Here is a 15,081-nt window from a genome sequence, read left to right as displayed (position 1 = left end):
GCGACCCGAAGCGACTGCGACAACGGCCACCCCCACTCCTTACCGCGATCGTTGTGACGCCAATTATATCGCGCGTCCCCCCACCCCCCACCCTCGCCCCCCCCACCCCTTCGGGGTCCCCGTCTCCCGACCAATCCGCGAACAGACGTCACCGGACCGCGGACCGAGCGAGCGGGATGTGAATGTCCGTTTTTTTTTTTTTTTCTTCAAAAACCAGACCTTTCAATCCCACTATCAATTTAACCAATACAAACCATCAGCGCCGATTAGCCGTATCACTCGCTATTGTTTCGGCACGAAAATTGTTACCTTCATTAATTTCGCGATGAACTAAAAGCTCGGAAAACCGAGACGGCCAATCGCTTTTCGTCAAATTAAGTTACCTCTATATATGTCTATGCCTCTATTATATTATATACGATGTGCCCGCGCGGCGTTCGTTGCACGTTGAATTTATTCAAAAAACGGACGAACCAAATTTTATTTTCAAAATAAAACCCGTACGACATCGTTTTACACTGCATCGTCGTACGTGTATTCCATCGTTTCTAAAAAAAAAAAATTCGTGCCCCGATTCGGGAATCGAATCGATTCGACGAAGCCGGCGATTTCTTCGTCGCGATGAGAGTAGAAGAAAAAAAAAAAAAAGGATTCAGATTCTACCGAAACTAAATAATTCCAGTATCCAAAATCCCCGAATCCGCACGTCCGATCGATGCGGGATTATTCCGATCGAGCAGCTTCTAATCGGAAGAAAAACACATCTCATTGGCACGAGTTCCGGGACGGGTACGAAACGATCGATATTCGAGAGAGGAGAAAAGCGAAACGAAAAAATAAAACCGTTGACAAAAAAGAAGGAAAGAAAGAAAGAAAGAAAGAGAAAAAAAAAAACAACATTTGTCGCCTCGATCGTCGTTGCCGATTCTTTTGCCAGTTACGCTGGAGATCGGCAGGGGGGGAAAAAAGGGGGGAGGGGGGGGGGGGCTCGATTTCGAGGTGAGGACATAGAACCTCACGCCCATTTCGTCCGGCCGATTAACCACGTTGGTGTAACTGTGCATTACACGGGACGAAGCCGTCTAATATTAACCCCATTTTTGTGAAAATAAAAACTACAAAAAAAGAAAAAGAAAAAAATTGAAGGCGAAAGAGAAAGAAGCACGAAAAAGGGCCCGGCCAACTACGTCGGCTCGAATTTCAACCGGCGACGGGGAGGCTGCAGCGGTGAAAATCCCATTGAAAATCACCCTATCGCCAAAGTATATCTGTGAAAAAGAAAGGAGAACAATAACGGGGGAGGGGTAAAAATGTGTAATAAAATAAAAGAGAAAAAGGGAAAAGAGAAAGAGGGGCTCGGTGGGGGGGCAGGGGGGGAAAGGGGGAAAGGGGGAAAGGGGAGAGGGATAAAAATTTTTGAGGAAGGATTTTTCGGTACACGTATAGCTGTGACAAAAGTGGGCCAGATTTTTTAACCCCCTAACACTGTGTTACGAGAAACTGCGCTAATACAGTCGGCTGCAAGGCTCGTGTACCTCAATAGCGAATCGAATCGTAGAGAAAGGGGAACAGGGGTACGGGCAATCGCCTATTATACTCGATGCCGGGACCGACGTTTTTACCTGGTTCGATGAAAAAGAAAAAAATTACTCTTATATATTCGCTTTCGGTGTACAGTTTCAACATGATCGATGCCATGTGCCGTATCATTTTTACGCTGCCTGTGTACAACTTACACCTGCGCTCCAGATATTCTCCAAGTCTGCGACGTCGTTGTTCGCGTTCACTTTTTTTTTTTCAGTTTTCCTGTTTCTTTTTTCTTTTTTTTTCTTTCTTCTTTTCGGAAATTAGGAGGCTCTCCGTTTCCGCGGTGTACGTTATAGCTCGTTCCGAAGGGCATATGGTTCACGAAAGAAAAACGCAGGGTGAAACGAAACGGCTAATTACTTACGTAAATCTGTATATTTTTTATTTTTTATTTTTTTTTTTGTATTAAATCGAGCAGCAATTTGATACAGTGTGATCAATGACGATTGGATACATGGTATAATGTGGAGGAAAACAAAGTAGGAAAAATTGTCTTTCACTTTAATCATTAATTCGTAATCGTACATGGACTAGAAATATTAAAACTGGCATGGTAAAGTTTGCGTACTTATAGTCGAATAGTGTTCAGTGCGCTTTTGTCTTATTCATTGAATAAAAATTCGTTACACGATAATCCTTAAGTTTTAGGTAATTGTATTTGTTTTTTTTTTATTTATTTATTTATTTTTTTTCTTTCTCTCGATATAGGAATGTTCGGTGATCATTTTAAATCGACTTGTCGCGAAATATTTTCGAACTCGCACAACGAAGAAGACTTAACAATTTATCACAACGACGAAAATTAATCCTACAAATCGGAACGGATCGAAGAAAAAAAAAAAAAAAAAAAAAAACAGTCTCATCGTTCGATCACAGTTATTGATAATTAAAATTACGAGCGTAAATCAAACTGTACAGTAGAAAGAAAAGATTATTTGTTTTTTTTTTTTTGTTTTTTTGTTTTTTTGTTTTTTACAATTTGTATTCCGCGAACATCGGGCTCGAAATCATTGGCTTATGATTCGTTCGTCGTCGAGTTACAATTGATCGGTTTTTTGGTCTACGTAGCCGGACCCAGAATATCCATGTTCGCCGAGGTGTCTTGAACGGTGCTGAACGCTATCATGTATTCGGAAACGGATATGTAAACACCGACCAACAGACCGATAACACTGGCGGCGTAAACGTTGCGCTGTAGAATAATGCAAGTCGCCAAACACATGCCAAAGTACGTGGAGTACCTGGCGATATTTTCCTTCCTCTTACGACCCAGGAGATCGGAGTCTGAAAATCAATCGGAAATTAGCGAGCCGATCGCCCGGATCTGTGTTTTTTTTTTTTTTTTTTTTTTTTTTTTTTTTTTTCTCTCTCGTTCGGCCGAAACGAAAAAATCCCTCATACGGTTACTACCCACCGACGCAAATGTTGTCTTTTTTTCTGTGCCCGTCGACGCATTTTATGCACATGTCCGGTCCGTCGCCGGTGCAACCGTCGCACGCTTTGTCGCACTCTGTAACGCGTCAATGAAAATAATATATTAGCGGCGTTCCGTTGCGGTGGATTTCGGATCGTCGGGGGTCAAAATTCACCTAGACAGTCGAAGGAACCGTCGGTGTTCACGCAGAATCTGTTACCCGAGCATGCCTCCTTGTTCTCGATGAGACACTCGTTCACGTCGACGCATCCCTTACCCTCGATCATTTCCCAGCCCCGATTGCATTTCTCGCAGGCCTCGGCGCCTCCGTTTTTACAATCGCCGTCGCAGGCCGGATGACACTTGGTGCACAACAATTTTATCTCGTCCCTGTAGGACTCGAAGTACCCCGGCGAGCACCGATCGCACACGTCGCCCGAATATCCGGCGTCGCAGGTGCAATTTCCGTTACCTTTTCGGGTACCGGAGCCCTTGCACTTTCCATTGTTGCTGCAGATGTTGTCCGGGTATCCTTCGCACGGCAGACAATCGGGACCGTAGTGTTTGTCGGGACAACAGTGTTTCAGCAAATCTATGCACAGGTGAGTCAAGAGGTCCTTGGAATCCTGGTGATTGAACCACCAATCTTCGATATCCGATTCGGTTTCTTCGGCCAGCATGTGACACTGCTCGGCACCCCGGTCGCTACCTTTGCACAGGTTTTCCTGGATCTCGACCAATCGTACCTCGCTTTTCGCGTACGATTTCAACTTCTCCTCTTCCCAGGCTGTGTCGCCACCCTCAAATTTACCCCGTGCAGTTTTTTCCATACCCTGTAACCACGGATTAGTTCAAATGAATTTAAAACGAAATTGAGAATTCCGGAATTATTCGCAGTCGGTAAGGCAGAAAACTCGGACGGTAAGAGTGCCTATCAATCCGAGTTACTCGGTCGGTAATGAAGAAAACGGCTGCATTCACTCGCGGAGGCGAGAGGACAAACAATACGCCTTTTTAGAGCCGCAAACGATTACGTTCAACGGCTTTGAATAGCAGAAAAAAGAAGCGAGAGAATTCCCTCATCCGAATTCGTGGTTTCCAAAGTTTTTTTTTTCCAGCTAACAAATATACTCACGTTTCTGAAAGACTCAACGAGACCCCTACACGCGGCACATGGTGGTAGTTTAATGGCCCTCTGCTGTTCTTTCGATTGTTTCAGTTGTTCTCTTGTTTTCTGCAACTGTTCCTTACTTATTTTAACTGTTCCATCCCTGTTCCGCGTCTCACCGTCGACGCAATTCAAAAAGTGATTGAACGTAACTATCAGTATGAGAGCGGCGATTATTTCTGGACGTTTATCGACGAGCATGTTTTAAATGTATAATTGGATATCCGATCACTCAAACTTTAACTAAATTTAGGCGAGGCACCTCCTTATCACTTGGTCAATTTTACCGAGACTTTACGAACAATGAAATAATTCAGATTCGTCTGAATGAACGAACTTTTTTTCAACGTATCGACGATTTCAGAATGGAAGACGGCTTGGCTGGAACGCCATGTTTTCGTTCTTGGAACATCCAATCTACGACGGGCATGCGTGAGAAGAACCTCCAATCGAATTTTACCGCGTATTGCAACAATCGTATACCCGCGAGAATCTTCAACATCGTTATCGCAAGCACCCTGATCTTTCGATGAAGAGAAAAAAAATAATCCGATAAGCTTACAATCAGCGAGCGGTCCGGAAGAAAAATGAAGGACAAAACTAGGGGACTGGGTGATCGAAACGGGTGAACATAAAATAAACCAACAAAAGATAAAACACCGATGAATAATGATTGATGAATGAAATTAATTCATACATAGAAAAGTGACATTTATTTTCTCTTTATTATATAATATATGTATATACTTAGAATTGTACCACTCTATAGAATTTATAGTATTTCATTTTCAATCTTTCTCTTATTTCTTTCAATTTTAAAAAATTGTTCTTTTTTTTAATTTTCATTTCTTTTTCGAAATAAAAATTGAAATTATATATATATATATATTCATAATAGGTGCGACATATTGTAACTTAAAACGAGGAAAGAAAAATGTATTTTCTTCAGTTCGTCGATTAATTCATTTAATTATTTATATTGTTTTTATCATTTTTAATTAGTTAGGTAATTTATTTTTATTACTTAAAAATGATTGAAATTCTTTTATCAACTACTAAGAATAATAATAATAATAATAATAATAACGATGATCGAATGATTGATATATTATGGGGTATTTTAAACCATAAAAAGATCCAACTACTATATTATAATGATGAAGAACATTATTTAAGGGGGACCGCACCATAATTTACTTTCTCCCTGCAGCAAGTTCTTTATATAATAATATGACGCCTAGTCATAAACAAAAATAAAATATATCATAAATTTAATATTCATTTCATTTCAGATTTCGCACGGTATCTCATATGGATCTTCAATCATTCCTGAAACGTACGAACGCGTGCATGCTTATAAAGTGCCATGCTTGTTTCATGCTCTCGTTTTTTGTTGTTTCAGCTTTCCGTTTCGTAAGATACTTTGGAGTACACCTGTGGTATGGTTAAAACGAATTTATTTTAACTCTTATTTCATATTCCGTCCATCAGAAGTTTATTATTCGTAAGGTTTTTTTTTTTTTTTTTTTTTTTTTGTTTGTTTTAAAAATGAAACGTCCACATCGCCAACACCCGACTTCTCAACCGATGCGGGGCCGCTTAATTGTGCCGGGCGTCCTCTTATCTTCTAATTTTTTTCCTTAAACTTTTTCGATTTTGGAAAAACCAATAGAAAATGGAAGGTTGAGGAAAAAACAAAAAGATGATAAAATAATAATTGTCATTATCGATGTAACGATCGCGCTTATATCCTGATATATTTATTTACAGCTTATAGGATACACCGCATTTGTAGATCAGACGATTTTCATCACTTCGATCGTCGCAAAAATTAGCAGAAATATTTTCTTCGTTAAATTCCGAAGAATCTAACCCCTAAAAAAATGTTTCTTTTTTTTTTTTTTTTCTAAAACATATTAGTTGTCCAATAAACGAGTCTCCTTCTCAGGGGGCTGTGCGACACAGGGTACAGTTTTTATTCTTCTTTTATTTGATTAATTTGCGAAAGAAATTTTACTTTCTTCTTTTTTTTTTTTTTTCTTCTTGGCAAGCTCAAAGAATTGAATCAGGGCATGGACAAAGAAAAGAAGGCTTGATAAATTTTCGTAATCGAAAAAAAAAAAAGAAAATTCAAAAAACGTGTTAAGACAGTCTTTCGAAAACCGTTGAAACGCGTGTCAAGCTTTTATCAAATATATAATATAGTGTATATTCGTATTTTTCGTTTCTTTCGTTTCTTTCTTTCTCTTCCCTATACCCGTTCGTGAATTTGAATTATTTTTTTGCCCTCGTCGTGAATCTTTTCTCGAACAACTGACAATAAATTTTTTCCCCTGTCCTCCCAAAAGATATGTCCAAGTGCAGTAATAATTGATCGTAAGTACGGTCGGACGATTCAATTGTACTTCGTTCTAATTGTCCATACCTGTTTTCGAACAATAACAATTGAGAAACAACAGTTTAGATCGATACAGATTTCTTTGTGTTCCTGATGTTTTCATAACAATCGAACGACGACATACTTCTTTGCTGATCTAACCGTTATTAATTTACAATTTTTCGATTCTCAGTTTTTGTTTTTTTTTTTGGTTTTTTTTGGTTTTTTTTTTAATTTTCTTTCAAATTTTATTACGTTTCCTTCCTCGACAATACAAATTTTGTAAAATTTATCAAACTTTGTAAATAATGAAATTATCATTCGATTTTTATTTATTGAAGATATCATACAAATTATTCTTTCTCTTTTTCCAAGTTTCTTTTTTTTATTCATTTTTTTTTCATTCTTCTTTCGAACGAGTTCGCAATGACAGGCAGACACGTGTCAAGGAGCGAAGCGAGGGTTAAACTTGCGGAAGATGTTCATTAAAATCAGTTAATTTTTGTTTTTCCTAAAATTTTTTTACATCTTCCCGTTTACTCTCGCCGATGATAAGTCGTCAACTTTTTGTTACCGGAAGGTGAGGAACACCTTCATCTAATTTTTTTTAAATTTATTTTTACTCCCCCTTTCATTTCTTTCATCGATAATTCGAATAACTTCGAGCACTTCACATCTACCGAACTTAACCCTCGCTTCGTAAATTTACACCGCTTATTCCCTTCTCATTCTGTCCCGTTTTTTTTTCTTTCTTTTTTATTTTTCTTTTCTTTCTTCAACTAGCTATTTATAAATCGTATTTTTTTCTCACACTGTATCTCGTACTGAAACAGTCGTTTCATTTATTTAATTAATTATTTATTTATTTATTTCATTTCATTTCATTTCATTTTCTTTCTCTCAAAAATTTTTGTCAGTATTTTACCTCGTTGCAGCTCTCCGGCCCACTGTACGTACCGTGTTATTGAACTTATTGTTAGTCAGTGGAAGAATGGGGGGGGGTTGTTAAAATTATCTGTTCATATCCATACCGCGTGTCAATTCATTCGTCAGTTATTTCTTACCTTCGTTATTTTTTTTTTCCTCTGTTTTTTAGTGTTATTTTTGTTTTGTTTTTTCAGCAATAGTAAAATACCATGTTCTAATAATTCTAACATCGATAATTGTGGTTGTTTTTTTTTCTTTCTTTTTTTTTTTTTTGTTCCTTCATTTTACCAGGACATACGATAAACCCAAGAAATAAAAAATAACCACATTACACGTGACCAATAGGAGAGGGGGGATGGGGAAAAAAAAAAAAAAAAAAAAAAAAGCACAAAGGAAAAACTGTTGCTATTTGTATGGGAGAGCGTGGTTTCAAGGATAGAGGACAAAAATGATTATTATTATTATTTTTGTTTTTGTTTTTGTTTGTTTTTCTTTTTGCTCACGAAAAATTCTCGGCGCCACTTTCTGACTTCACTTTTTTCAGGGGAGAATTAACCTGCGTTCTACCATCAGCGATTGGCCTTTTGACTTGAGGGATACTCTTTACCGCCGTAGTCGGATCTATTGAACAGAATAAGAAGAAAGAAGAAAAATAAAAATATAAAATCAAATAAAAAAAAAAAAAACGGTTCACGAAACAAAAAAAAAAGAAAATACAACGAAACGATGAAATTAGAAAACAAATTACGACGAATCGGTGAAATTAGAAAACTTCAATACTCTTCGTCTTTTTTTTCTAATCACAATTGTATTGAACGGGGTTTTTTTTATTTACCTTGCAACCACCTGACTTGGGTGGCCGGTCCGTATCCCTTGTCGTTGCGCGCGGCTATTCTGAATATAATGGCGGGTTTCGTCGTGGTGTCGACGTGTGCAGCGCTTAGCGAACTGTTCGGTACGGAGCAGGCGTTCGTCGGTCCGCAGTAAACCCTTATGAACGCCAGTTGGGTGGGTGTCGTCACTACGGTGGTAGCTTCGCCGGCGCTGTTCGATACAGCGCTGGCGCTCCGCACCGCCAAGTAAACGGAGTACTCCAGTATAGGACCCAAATTGCTGGGCGGCGGTTCCCACGACAGTTGAGCGCCTTCGGCCGATTTTGATATTTTTATGGCGCTCGGCGCCCCGGGGAAACCGGGCATGCAGGTCTTGAAGGCGGAAACCTTATTTGTTTTTTTTTTTTGGGGAAAAAATAAACGTTTACATGAATAAAAGTAGTTTTGTTTTTTTTTTTGAGAGAGAGATTCGCGTTTCGATTCGCCGAGATATTTTTTGTTCCTACCTCGCTCCAGCCGCTTTTGCCGCAACTGTTGACAGCGGCGACCCTGAACTTGTAGGCGGTACCCGGTTCCAGGAGGATCTTCGATCTGCCCTTGAAGACGTCAGCCGGCAAGGGTTGCGTGGTGTCGATCGGCTCCTCGCCGGGTAGATAATAGTGTTGGACGGTGAACGTCGTACCTTTCACGACGCCGACGTCGAACCAGTCGGCGTCCTTTTTCTCCTCCTCGGTCATCTCGGACTTGACCTTCGCCGGAGGTCCGGCGGCGGAACCGAGCGCGGCGGTGGCCAGGGTTGTGAGAGCGGTCGAGTCCCCGGTCGTCGTCGTAGTCGCTTCCTTATCCTTGTCGTCCTTGGGCTCGGTTTTCAAAACCGGCGAGGCCGCCGGCGCCGATTTTGCGGGCGTAGCCACGCCGTTCGTGGTGGCACTTGTTGCGTTTGCAGCTATTTTGGGCTCCGGTAATTTTTCCTCCTCCTCCTCCTCCTCCTCCTGTTCCGGTTCCTGTTCCGGTTCCGGTTCCTGTTCCTCCTCCTCCTCCTCCTCTTCTTCTTCCATCGGCTCCTCTTTCTCCTCGGGTTTCGGCTGGATCAAAGGACTCGCGGGGATCGGAGTCTCGTTGGGTAGCGTCGGTTCGGCCTCGACTTTCGCCGGTTCTTCCTCCTTCGGTTCGAGCTTGACTACCGGCGACGGTGGATCCTCGAGGGCCAATTTCAGCGCCTCGTTGTCCGGGTCGTCTTCGGTTTTCAGGGGGTCCGTTTCGTCCTGAGAGGTCTGCGAGTCCTGGGAAACCCCGTCGTCCATGGGTGGTTGCGAATCAGCCTGAGAAACGTTGTCGGAGTCCGACTGATCGACCGCCATGTCGGTTTCCGCTTCCAACAAATGCGGACTACGGACATCTTCTTCTCTGTGCTCCTCTTCCTCGTCGTGCGAACGATCGGCATCCGGTTCGGATTCCGCGGCTTTATCTTCCGCGAGGGGACTCGCGGTCTCCACCTTCGGTTCGCGCTCGTCCTCGACGCCGTCGGCGCCGAGGTTTTCGCCCTCGTCGAGCGGCTCCGGCGCCCGTTCGTTACCTTCGCCGGGCTCCAGGTCCAGGTCCTCCACCTTGATCTTCTCCTCGTCGAGGACCTCGTCCTCCGGAGGGGCTTCCGTTTCGAGGGCGGCTATTTCCGCGGGACTCGGCAACGCCGCGTCCATCTTCGTCTCCGTTTCCGTGTCCTCGTTCTCCTCGGGCAGAGCCTCCTGGAGTCTGAGCTCGACGTCGGTGGCCATAGCCTCGGCGTCTTCTTCCTCCATTTCGTGATTCTCGTCGACCTCCCGGTGGTCATCGACGCTCTCGTCCGCGGGCGGTTCGTCCTCACCGTCGTCCTCGTCGTCCTCCATGAGGATGTCCGCCGGACCGTCCACCTGCGGTATGATGAAATTTCCCTCGTTGTCGACCTGCATCGGTTCGCCGGCGCCCAATTGGGCCGCCAGGACCGCCGCCTCGTTTCCGTTGCAACTGTCGCCTTTGCCGTCCATTTCGGCAGCGTCGTCGGCGGACACCATGAAGGACAAACCGCCCGACGGTTCTTGGACGGGGTCGATCAGACCGGCCTCCGCGGCGAGAGCGGCCAACGCCGCGTCCGTCGTCGCCGGTCCGTCGGACGTCGACGCTGAAACAGACAGACCGATCGACGGTTTAGAGGCGACGGAAATTCCTGGAAACGAAACGGATATATCAACGGGGGTGAGTCAGAATTTTGGAGAAAAAAATTACCGAGCGAAGCGGACGGCTGTTTTTGCGAGGGTACGAATATCATTTTGCTCGTGTCTATCAGGTCGGAGGTCCCGGCTGTCGTTACCATCGAGCTGCTGGTGGGCACCAGTGTCACGGTTTTGGCGCCAATGCCGCCTGACATTTGGAGCGTTACGGGCTTACCGGAAACGGTACCTGCCTCCTGGAACAAATTCGAAAGACGGCCTCTCAAACCGATACCAAACGAGCAACAACACCGTTTCACAAAACAATCCATCCACGTTACGCACCGTTGTCTTCTGCATCTGCGGCATAGTGACGATCTGATTTTTCGAAGCGTTGAAAAGCGCCTGCTGTCCACCCTTGGTGGCTATAGTGACGGTCTTCGGTATTCCCCCCTGGCCCGGAACCGTGATCGTTATCGGTTTGCCCGCCGTACCTCCCCCCATAGCACCGGAAGAAACGACGATCATCTTGACCCCCTGTTGATTGGTCACGTGGTTCGTGGCGGACAGAGGAAGCACGTTCACCGGAGTGGTTAGATTACCCGGCTGACCGGAACCCGCCTGAGACGTGGTGACCGCCTGTACCGCCCTGAGACCGGAACCGGTCGTCACGACGATTATCTGATTGGTCCTGCCGACGAGGCCCCCGTTACCACCCGGTTTCGTTATCATTATCGTCTGTTTACCGGCGATACTCTGCCCCTTGCTCATCGCTACGAGATTCGAGGTCTTCACGGTCGTGAGGACCTTCGAGCCCGCGACGGTGTTCGGATTGACGAGTCTCAGAATCGTAGGTCCTTGATTGAGGGGCTTGGCCCCGGCGCCTTGCATGGTTTTCCCCTGGATCAGACTTACCTTGGGAACGGCGGCGACCATTCCCTGACCCGCTTTCAGCAAATGGACGATCTGCGGTTGCCCGGTGATGTTTTGCCCCGGTTTCTGGAGGATTATTTGTTTGCTCTGCTGCGGCGAGGCCGCCCTCAGTACCGTGGCACCGGGAGCCGCGAAACGTATCTGCTGACCGGCTTGGACGTTCTTCATTCTAATCGTGTTGCCGGCGGACTGCGGAAGGATCTGTACGTTGTTCATGCTGATCTTTTGCGTCGCCGCCGCGGCCGCGGCCAACGCCTGGATACCCGACATAGCCGCGGCGGGCGACTGACCACCGGAAGCGGCGCTGGGGGACGCCCCCTGTTCCGTAGCGGGGGATACGGTTGTCACCAGCGGCGAACGGATGCGTATCAGATTACCCTGTACCCTGGGGGTCATGGGGCTCGCGGGTTTGGCCACCACGGGTGACTGGATGGCCTTCTGATTGGCGGGACTCTGAACCGTCGCCTGGATGCGGATGGGCGTTTGGGGCACCGGCTGCTGCCTCACGACGGAGGGCGTCGTGGGGATCGAGCCGACCGGCGCTACCTGGGGCGACGAAACGGCGGCGGGAGCCGGGGCCGGGGCCACAGCGGGGGGCGCCGCCGGGGCCGCGCTTACGGGCGCGGCGGCGGCGGGGAAGGTCCCCGTCGAGGGCGGCATGTCGTATTTTTGTATTTGCAGGATGTAGTACTGGGCGGACGGCGTAGCGGTCCAGCTGACTTCCAGTGACTGGGTCGACGCTCTTACCAATTGAACTTTCGAGGGTGCCGGCGGTTTGCTGACTTCCAGGTACCATAAGTCTTTGCAGCAGACCTGGATCGGGGTCGGTAAACGGTGGAAGGATTATTGGAAATTATTCGAATATTCGCACCCTTTGATAACGGATAAAAAAACTAACCCTAACCTGGTTGTTCCACGCTTTGCGATAGCCGTCTCTACCGGACCATACGTAAAGACGACTGTGTACACCGACCGCGCAATGCCCAGCCCTGGCTCTCGGGACGTTCTCTTCTAGAGAGTCGACCGTCAGCTGCTCCCAGGTCAACGTTTCTGTAATTGAGTTCAAGATCGTGAAATAATCTCGAAATCACGGGGGGGGTGGGGGGGGTAACATTGGTGACAAACGTGCGGGGGTAGCTCACCTAAATTTAAACAAGCCAATGTGCTTGTGCATTTCCATTCTTTTTCATGCGTTGCCACTTTGACGTCATCGACTACCAGTGGAACCCAGCCACCAAATACGTACATTCGATGACCTATTAAAGTAGCAGTGTGCAAAGAGCGAGGCAGCGGAGTGGGCCCGTGTACCAATGGCTTGTTCCAAGTCATGGTGTCGACGTCGAGGAACCAGAGATCTCCCAATCGACAACCGCTCATCCCACCGTAGATGACCAGGCAGGATTTTCCAGTTGTACGGTCTGTGTAGGCGACTCCTGTGTGCGATTCTCTAGGTGGCGGAGCGTGCCCATGAGTCTGGGGCATATCCCAGGCTGTTACTCCGTTACCAAGAAGGTCCAAAGTGTACAGATCGTTCAGATATCTTGGTATATTGTTCTTCGGGTCGTCACTGTCATTGGCTAGTCCCCCGAAGAGGAAAACTTTATTTCCAATCAAGGTGAAACTGTGACCCAACCTCGCGCAAGGAGGTTGTTCGTGTTTAGGGGGCTTTGGTTTTAATCTCTTCCATTCCCACCTACTCGCTTGGAGCTCGTACAGCTCATTTGAGTACTTTCCATACTCTACCATTCCCCCGAATACTAAAATTCTTGTGCCGTCAACTACGAATCCGTAGGCTGCACAGCCGGGAGGTATATCCCCCTTTGTCGAAGGAACGAACCATTGGTTTGTTGCTGCAACAAGTGGTAAGTAAAGTTGAATTTAAAAGAGAAAATAATGCAAATCTTTGCAATGCTTTGGCTCATTGACTCCAATGCAAATCAGGGGAGCAACGAGAAATAAGAAATCTTCTGATAGCATCTGGCCAAAGGAGGAACGGTTTGGAAGTAGAGGAAAAGAACGATTTCCAAGAAGGTGTGAAACGATGTGTAATTAACGATGTTGGTATAAATAGCCATCGCTGTTGAGCTAGAAAGCATTCGTGATATCTATTATCTGATTCATATAAGTATGAGTGTGATTTGTGCATTTTTGTCGCAGCGTGATTCAGGCGTGATACGTTGGAGCAAAAAGGCGGTAAACTGTTAGCCTTCCAACGAGAATCGTGGAGCAATCAAATTTTTCGGGGCCAACGGAATGGGCCAATGGCGACGCTGGTTATTGGAAAGTTTCCTTGGTGTTTGGATCGTGCCAGGGAATGGTGTGAGGGACGCCTGCGCGTTGGTGCGCGCGGGGAGTGGATTCCAAACCCCAAAGCTGGAGAAACCGTGGCGTGGATTTCTGGGTAATGGTGGCTGCGAGCCACGGTAGTGGGGGCTGTGTAGAAAAATGGCGGCTCCCGCGCGTATAAACATGAAAAATGTCAGATGATCGCGCGGGGAGCTACGGGGGCGAATGGGGGTTAAGAAATGCGATGACCGGACAGGTGTATTTGCGGGAACGGATAATATCGAAGAATTCCGACGATCGGATGGAGAGCTGTGACGGAACAGAAGGACGAATGCGGCCGGCGACCGTCTTGTCAACGTATGTCGCCATCTTGGCTTCTCGCTTCGCGCTACTTCTACTGAAGCTTGTTAAAAAAGTTTACCTGTATTGTATACGTGGAGTTCATCAACAATTCCCTCGTTACCACCGCCGAAGACGACCATGAGGTCTTTGATAGCGACCGCCCGGTGCCCATGTCTCGGTCTTGGTTGGGGCCCGGTCGGATTTGTGATTCGCTTCCACTTTAGCATGGGTGCCGCCATGACGACCGCCCGATCACATCATTTTTTCACACCACGACCGTACAGCAGTAGTACCCCAGACGGTACATCACTATGCGATTTTTACAACAGAGTGTATTCACGCCCGAGTAACAAATTCTGAACACTAGACTATTTTCATTTAAAATCACTGGACCGGCACAATAGCAATCGAATTTTTATTGCATTGTATAAAAATAAACCGCACAGCTCGACATTTGGAAAATTGTTTTCGGGACGAGGTTATCTCCCCGGACTAAAGTCAAAATTTTACTTTAAAGTTTTTGGAGCGTGTGTGTTGGGTATTATGAAAAATGCGTCAAATCAACTACACCTCGTTTGAAAACTTATTTATCATTACACTGTTAACAACCGTTCGGAAACACACGCACCAATTATAATTACCTATTCACTAAAATATCAACCAAAATATTATTCGGAACGTTGAAATCAACCGCTACCTAATCGGTTTGACGGCACACACAAACGGACACTATACACTAGTTTCCACCATGGCATAGTAAACCTGCGTCGGTGCCTCCCGTTCCACTACAGGCTGCCAACTTTTAGAAATTGACCAACTACCTCGTCATTGACTATCTATTTGCTTTTCCCCTAAACTCAACCACGGTTTTGCAAAATCGGACGAAAAAATTCCCAATAAAACGAAAAAGCTTGTCGGCCACATATTTTTTTCTTTAGTAACCTTTCATGAATCTCTAGGCGAGTCTAATTCGAAGCAAACTCACCATGCATGACGCTAGTCATTATCGCTTAGTCGAAACAGGAATT

The 15,081-nt window shown here is 45.4% G+C and overlaps 2 protein-coding genes across 4 annotated transcripts; both read right to left on the bottom strand.

Moving 5' to 3' along the window:
- Nucleotides 1–2,067: 2,067 nt before the first annotated feature.
- On the bottom strand, nucleotides 2,068–4,742 carry LOC105691666 (cysteine-rich with EGF-like domain protein 2). Its single transcript, XM_012410307.4, has 4 exons — nucleotides 4,137–4,742; nucleotides 3,177–3,834; nucleotides 3,002–3,097; nucleotides 2,068–2,871 (listed from the first exon to the last, which is right to left on the bottom strand). Exons 1-4 carry the CDS (start codon nucleotides 4,368–4,370, stop codon nucleotides 2,648–2,650), a joined length of 1,212 nt encoding a protein of 403 aa, XP_012265730.2. The 5' UTR covers nucleotides 4,371–4,742; the 3' UTR covers nucleotides 2,068–2,647.
- A 1,153-nt stretch (nucleotides 4,743–5,895) lies between these two features.
- On the bottom strand, nucleotides 5,896–14,830 carry LOC105691618 (host cell factor). Of its 3 annotated transcripts, none has more exons than XM_048656347.1 (8): nucleotides 14,133–14,830; nucleotides 12,568–13,275; nucleotides 12,324–12,475; nucleotides 10,838–12,238; nucleotides 10,569–10,749; nucleotides 8,813–10,464; nucleotides 8,309–8,693; nucleotides 5,896–8,094 (listed from the first exon to the last, which is right to left on the bottom strand). In XM_048656347.1, the coding sequence occupies exons 1-8, from the start codon at nucleotides 14,290–14,292 to the stop codon at nucleotides 7,973–7,975; spliced, it is 4,761 nt and encodes a 1,586-aa protein (XP_048512304.1). In that variant the 5' UTR covers nucleotides 14,293–14,830; the 3' UTR covers nucleotides 5,896–7,972. The 3 variants fall into 3 exon arrangements, with proteins under 3 accessions (XP_048512304.1, XP_048512305.1, XP_012265658.2); XM_048656348.1 differs by having other exon boundaries at nucleotides 10,569–10,746; nucleotides 14,133–14,829; XM_012410235.4 differs by having other exon boundaries at nucleotides 12,330–12,475; nucleotides 14,133–14,829.
- Between the last annotated feature and the right edge of the window lie 251 nt (nucleotides 14,831–15,081).

Source organism: Athalia rosae, chromosome 5 (assembly GCF_917208135.1).
Source record: "Athalia rosae chromosome 5, iyAthRosa1.1, whole genome shotgun sequence".
Classification (NCBI taxonomy): domain Eukaryota; kingdom Metazoa; phylum Arthropoda; class Insecta; order Hymenoptera; family Athaliidae; genus Athalia; species Athalia rosae.
This window is presented reverse-complemented; position numbering and strand designations above follow the sequence as displayed.

Coding starts and splice junctions, on each gene's coding strand:
- LOC105691666 (XM_012410307.4), bottom strand. CDS start 4,370: ATGCTCGTCGATAAACGTCCAGAAATAATCGCCGCTCTCATACTGATA. Junction 3,835..4,136: donor TCGTTGAGTCTTTCAGAAAC/GTGAGTATATTT, acceptor CCGTGGTTACAG/GGTATGGAAAAAACTGCACG. Junction 3,098..3,176: donor CGGTTCCTTCGACTGTCTAG/GTGAATTTTGAC, acceptor GACGCGTTACAG/AGTGCGACAAAGCGTGCGAC.
- LOC105691618 (XM_048656347.1), bottom strand. CDS start 14,292: ATGGCGGCACCCATGCTAAAGTGGAAGCGAATCACAAATCCGACCGGG. Junction 12,239..12,323: donor CGTGGAACAACCAGGTTAGG/GTTAGTTTTTTT, acceptor ACCCCGATCCAG/GTCTGCTGCAAAGACTTATG. Junction 10,750..10,837: donor CGCAGATGCAGAAGACAACG/GTGCGTAACGTG, acceptor AATTTGTTCCAG/GAGGCAGGTACCGTTTCCGG.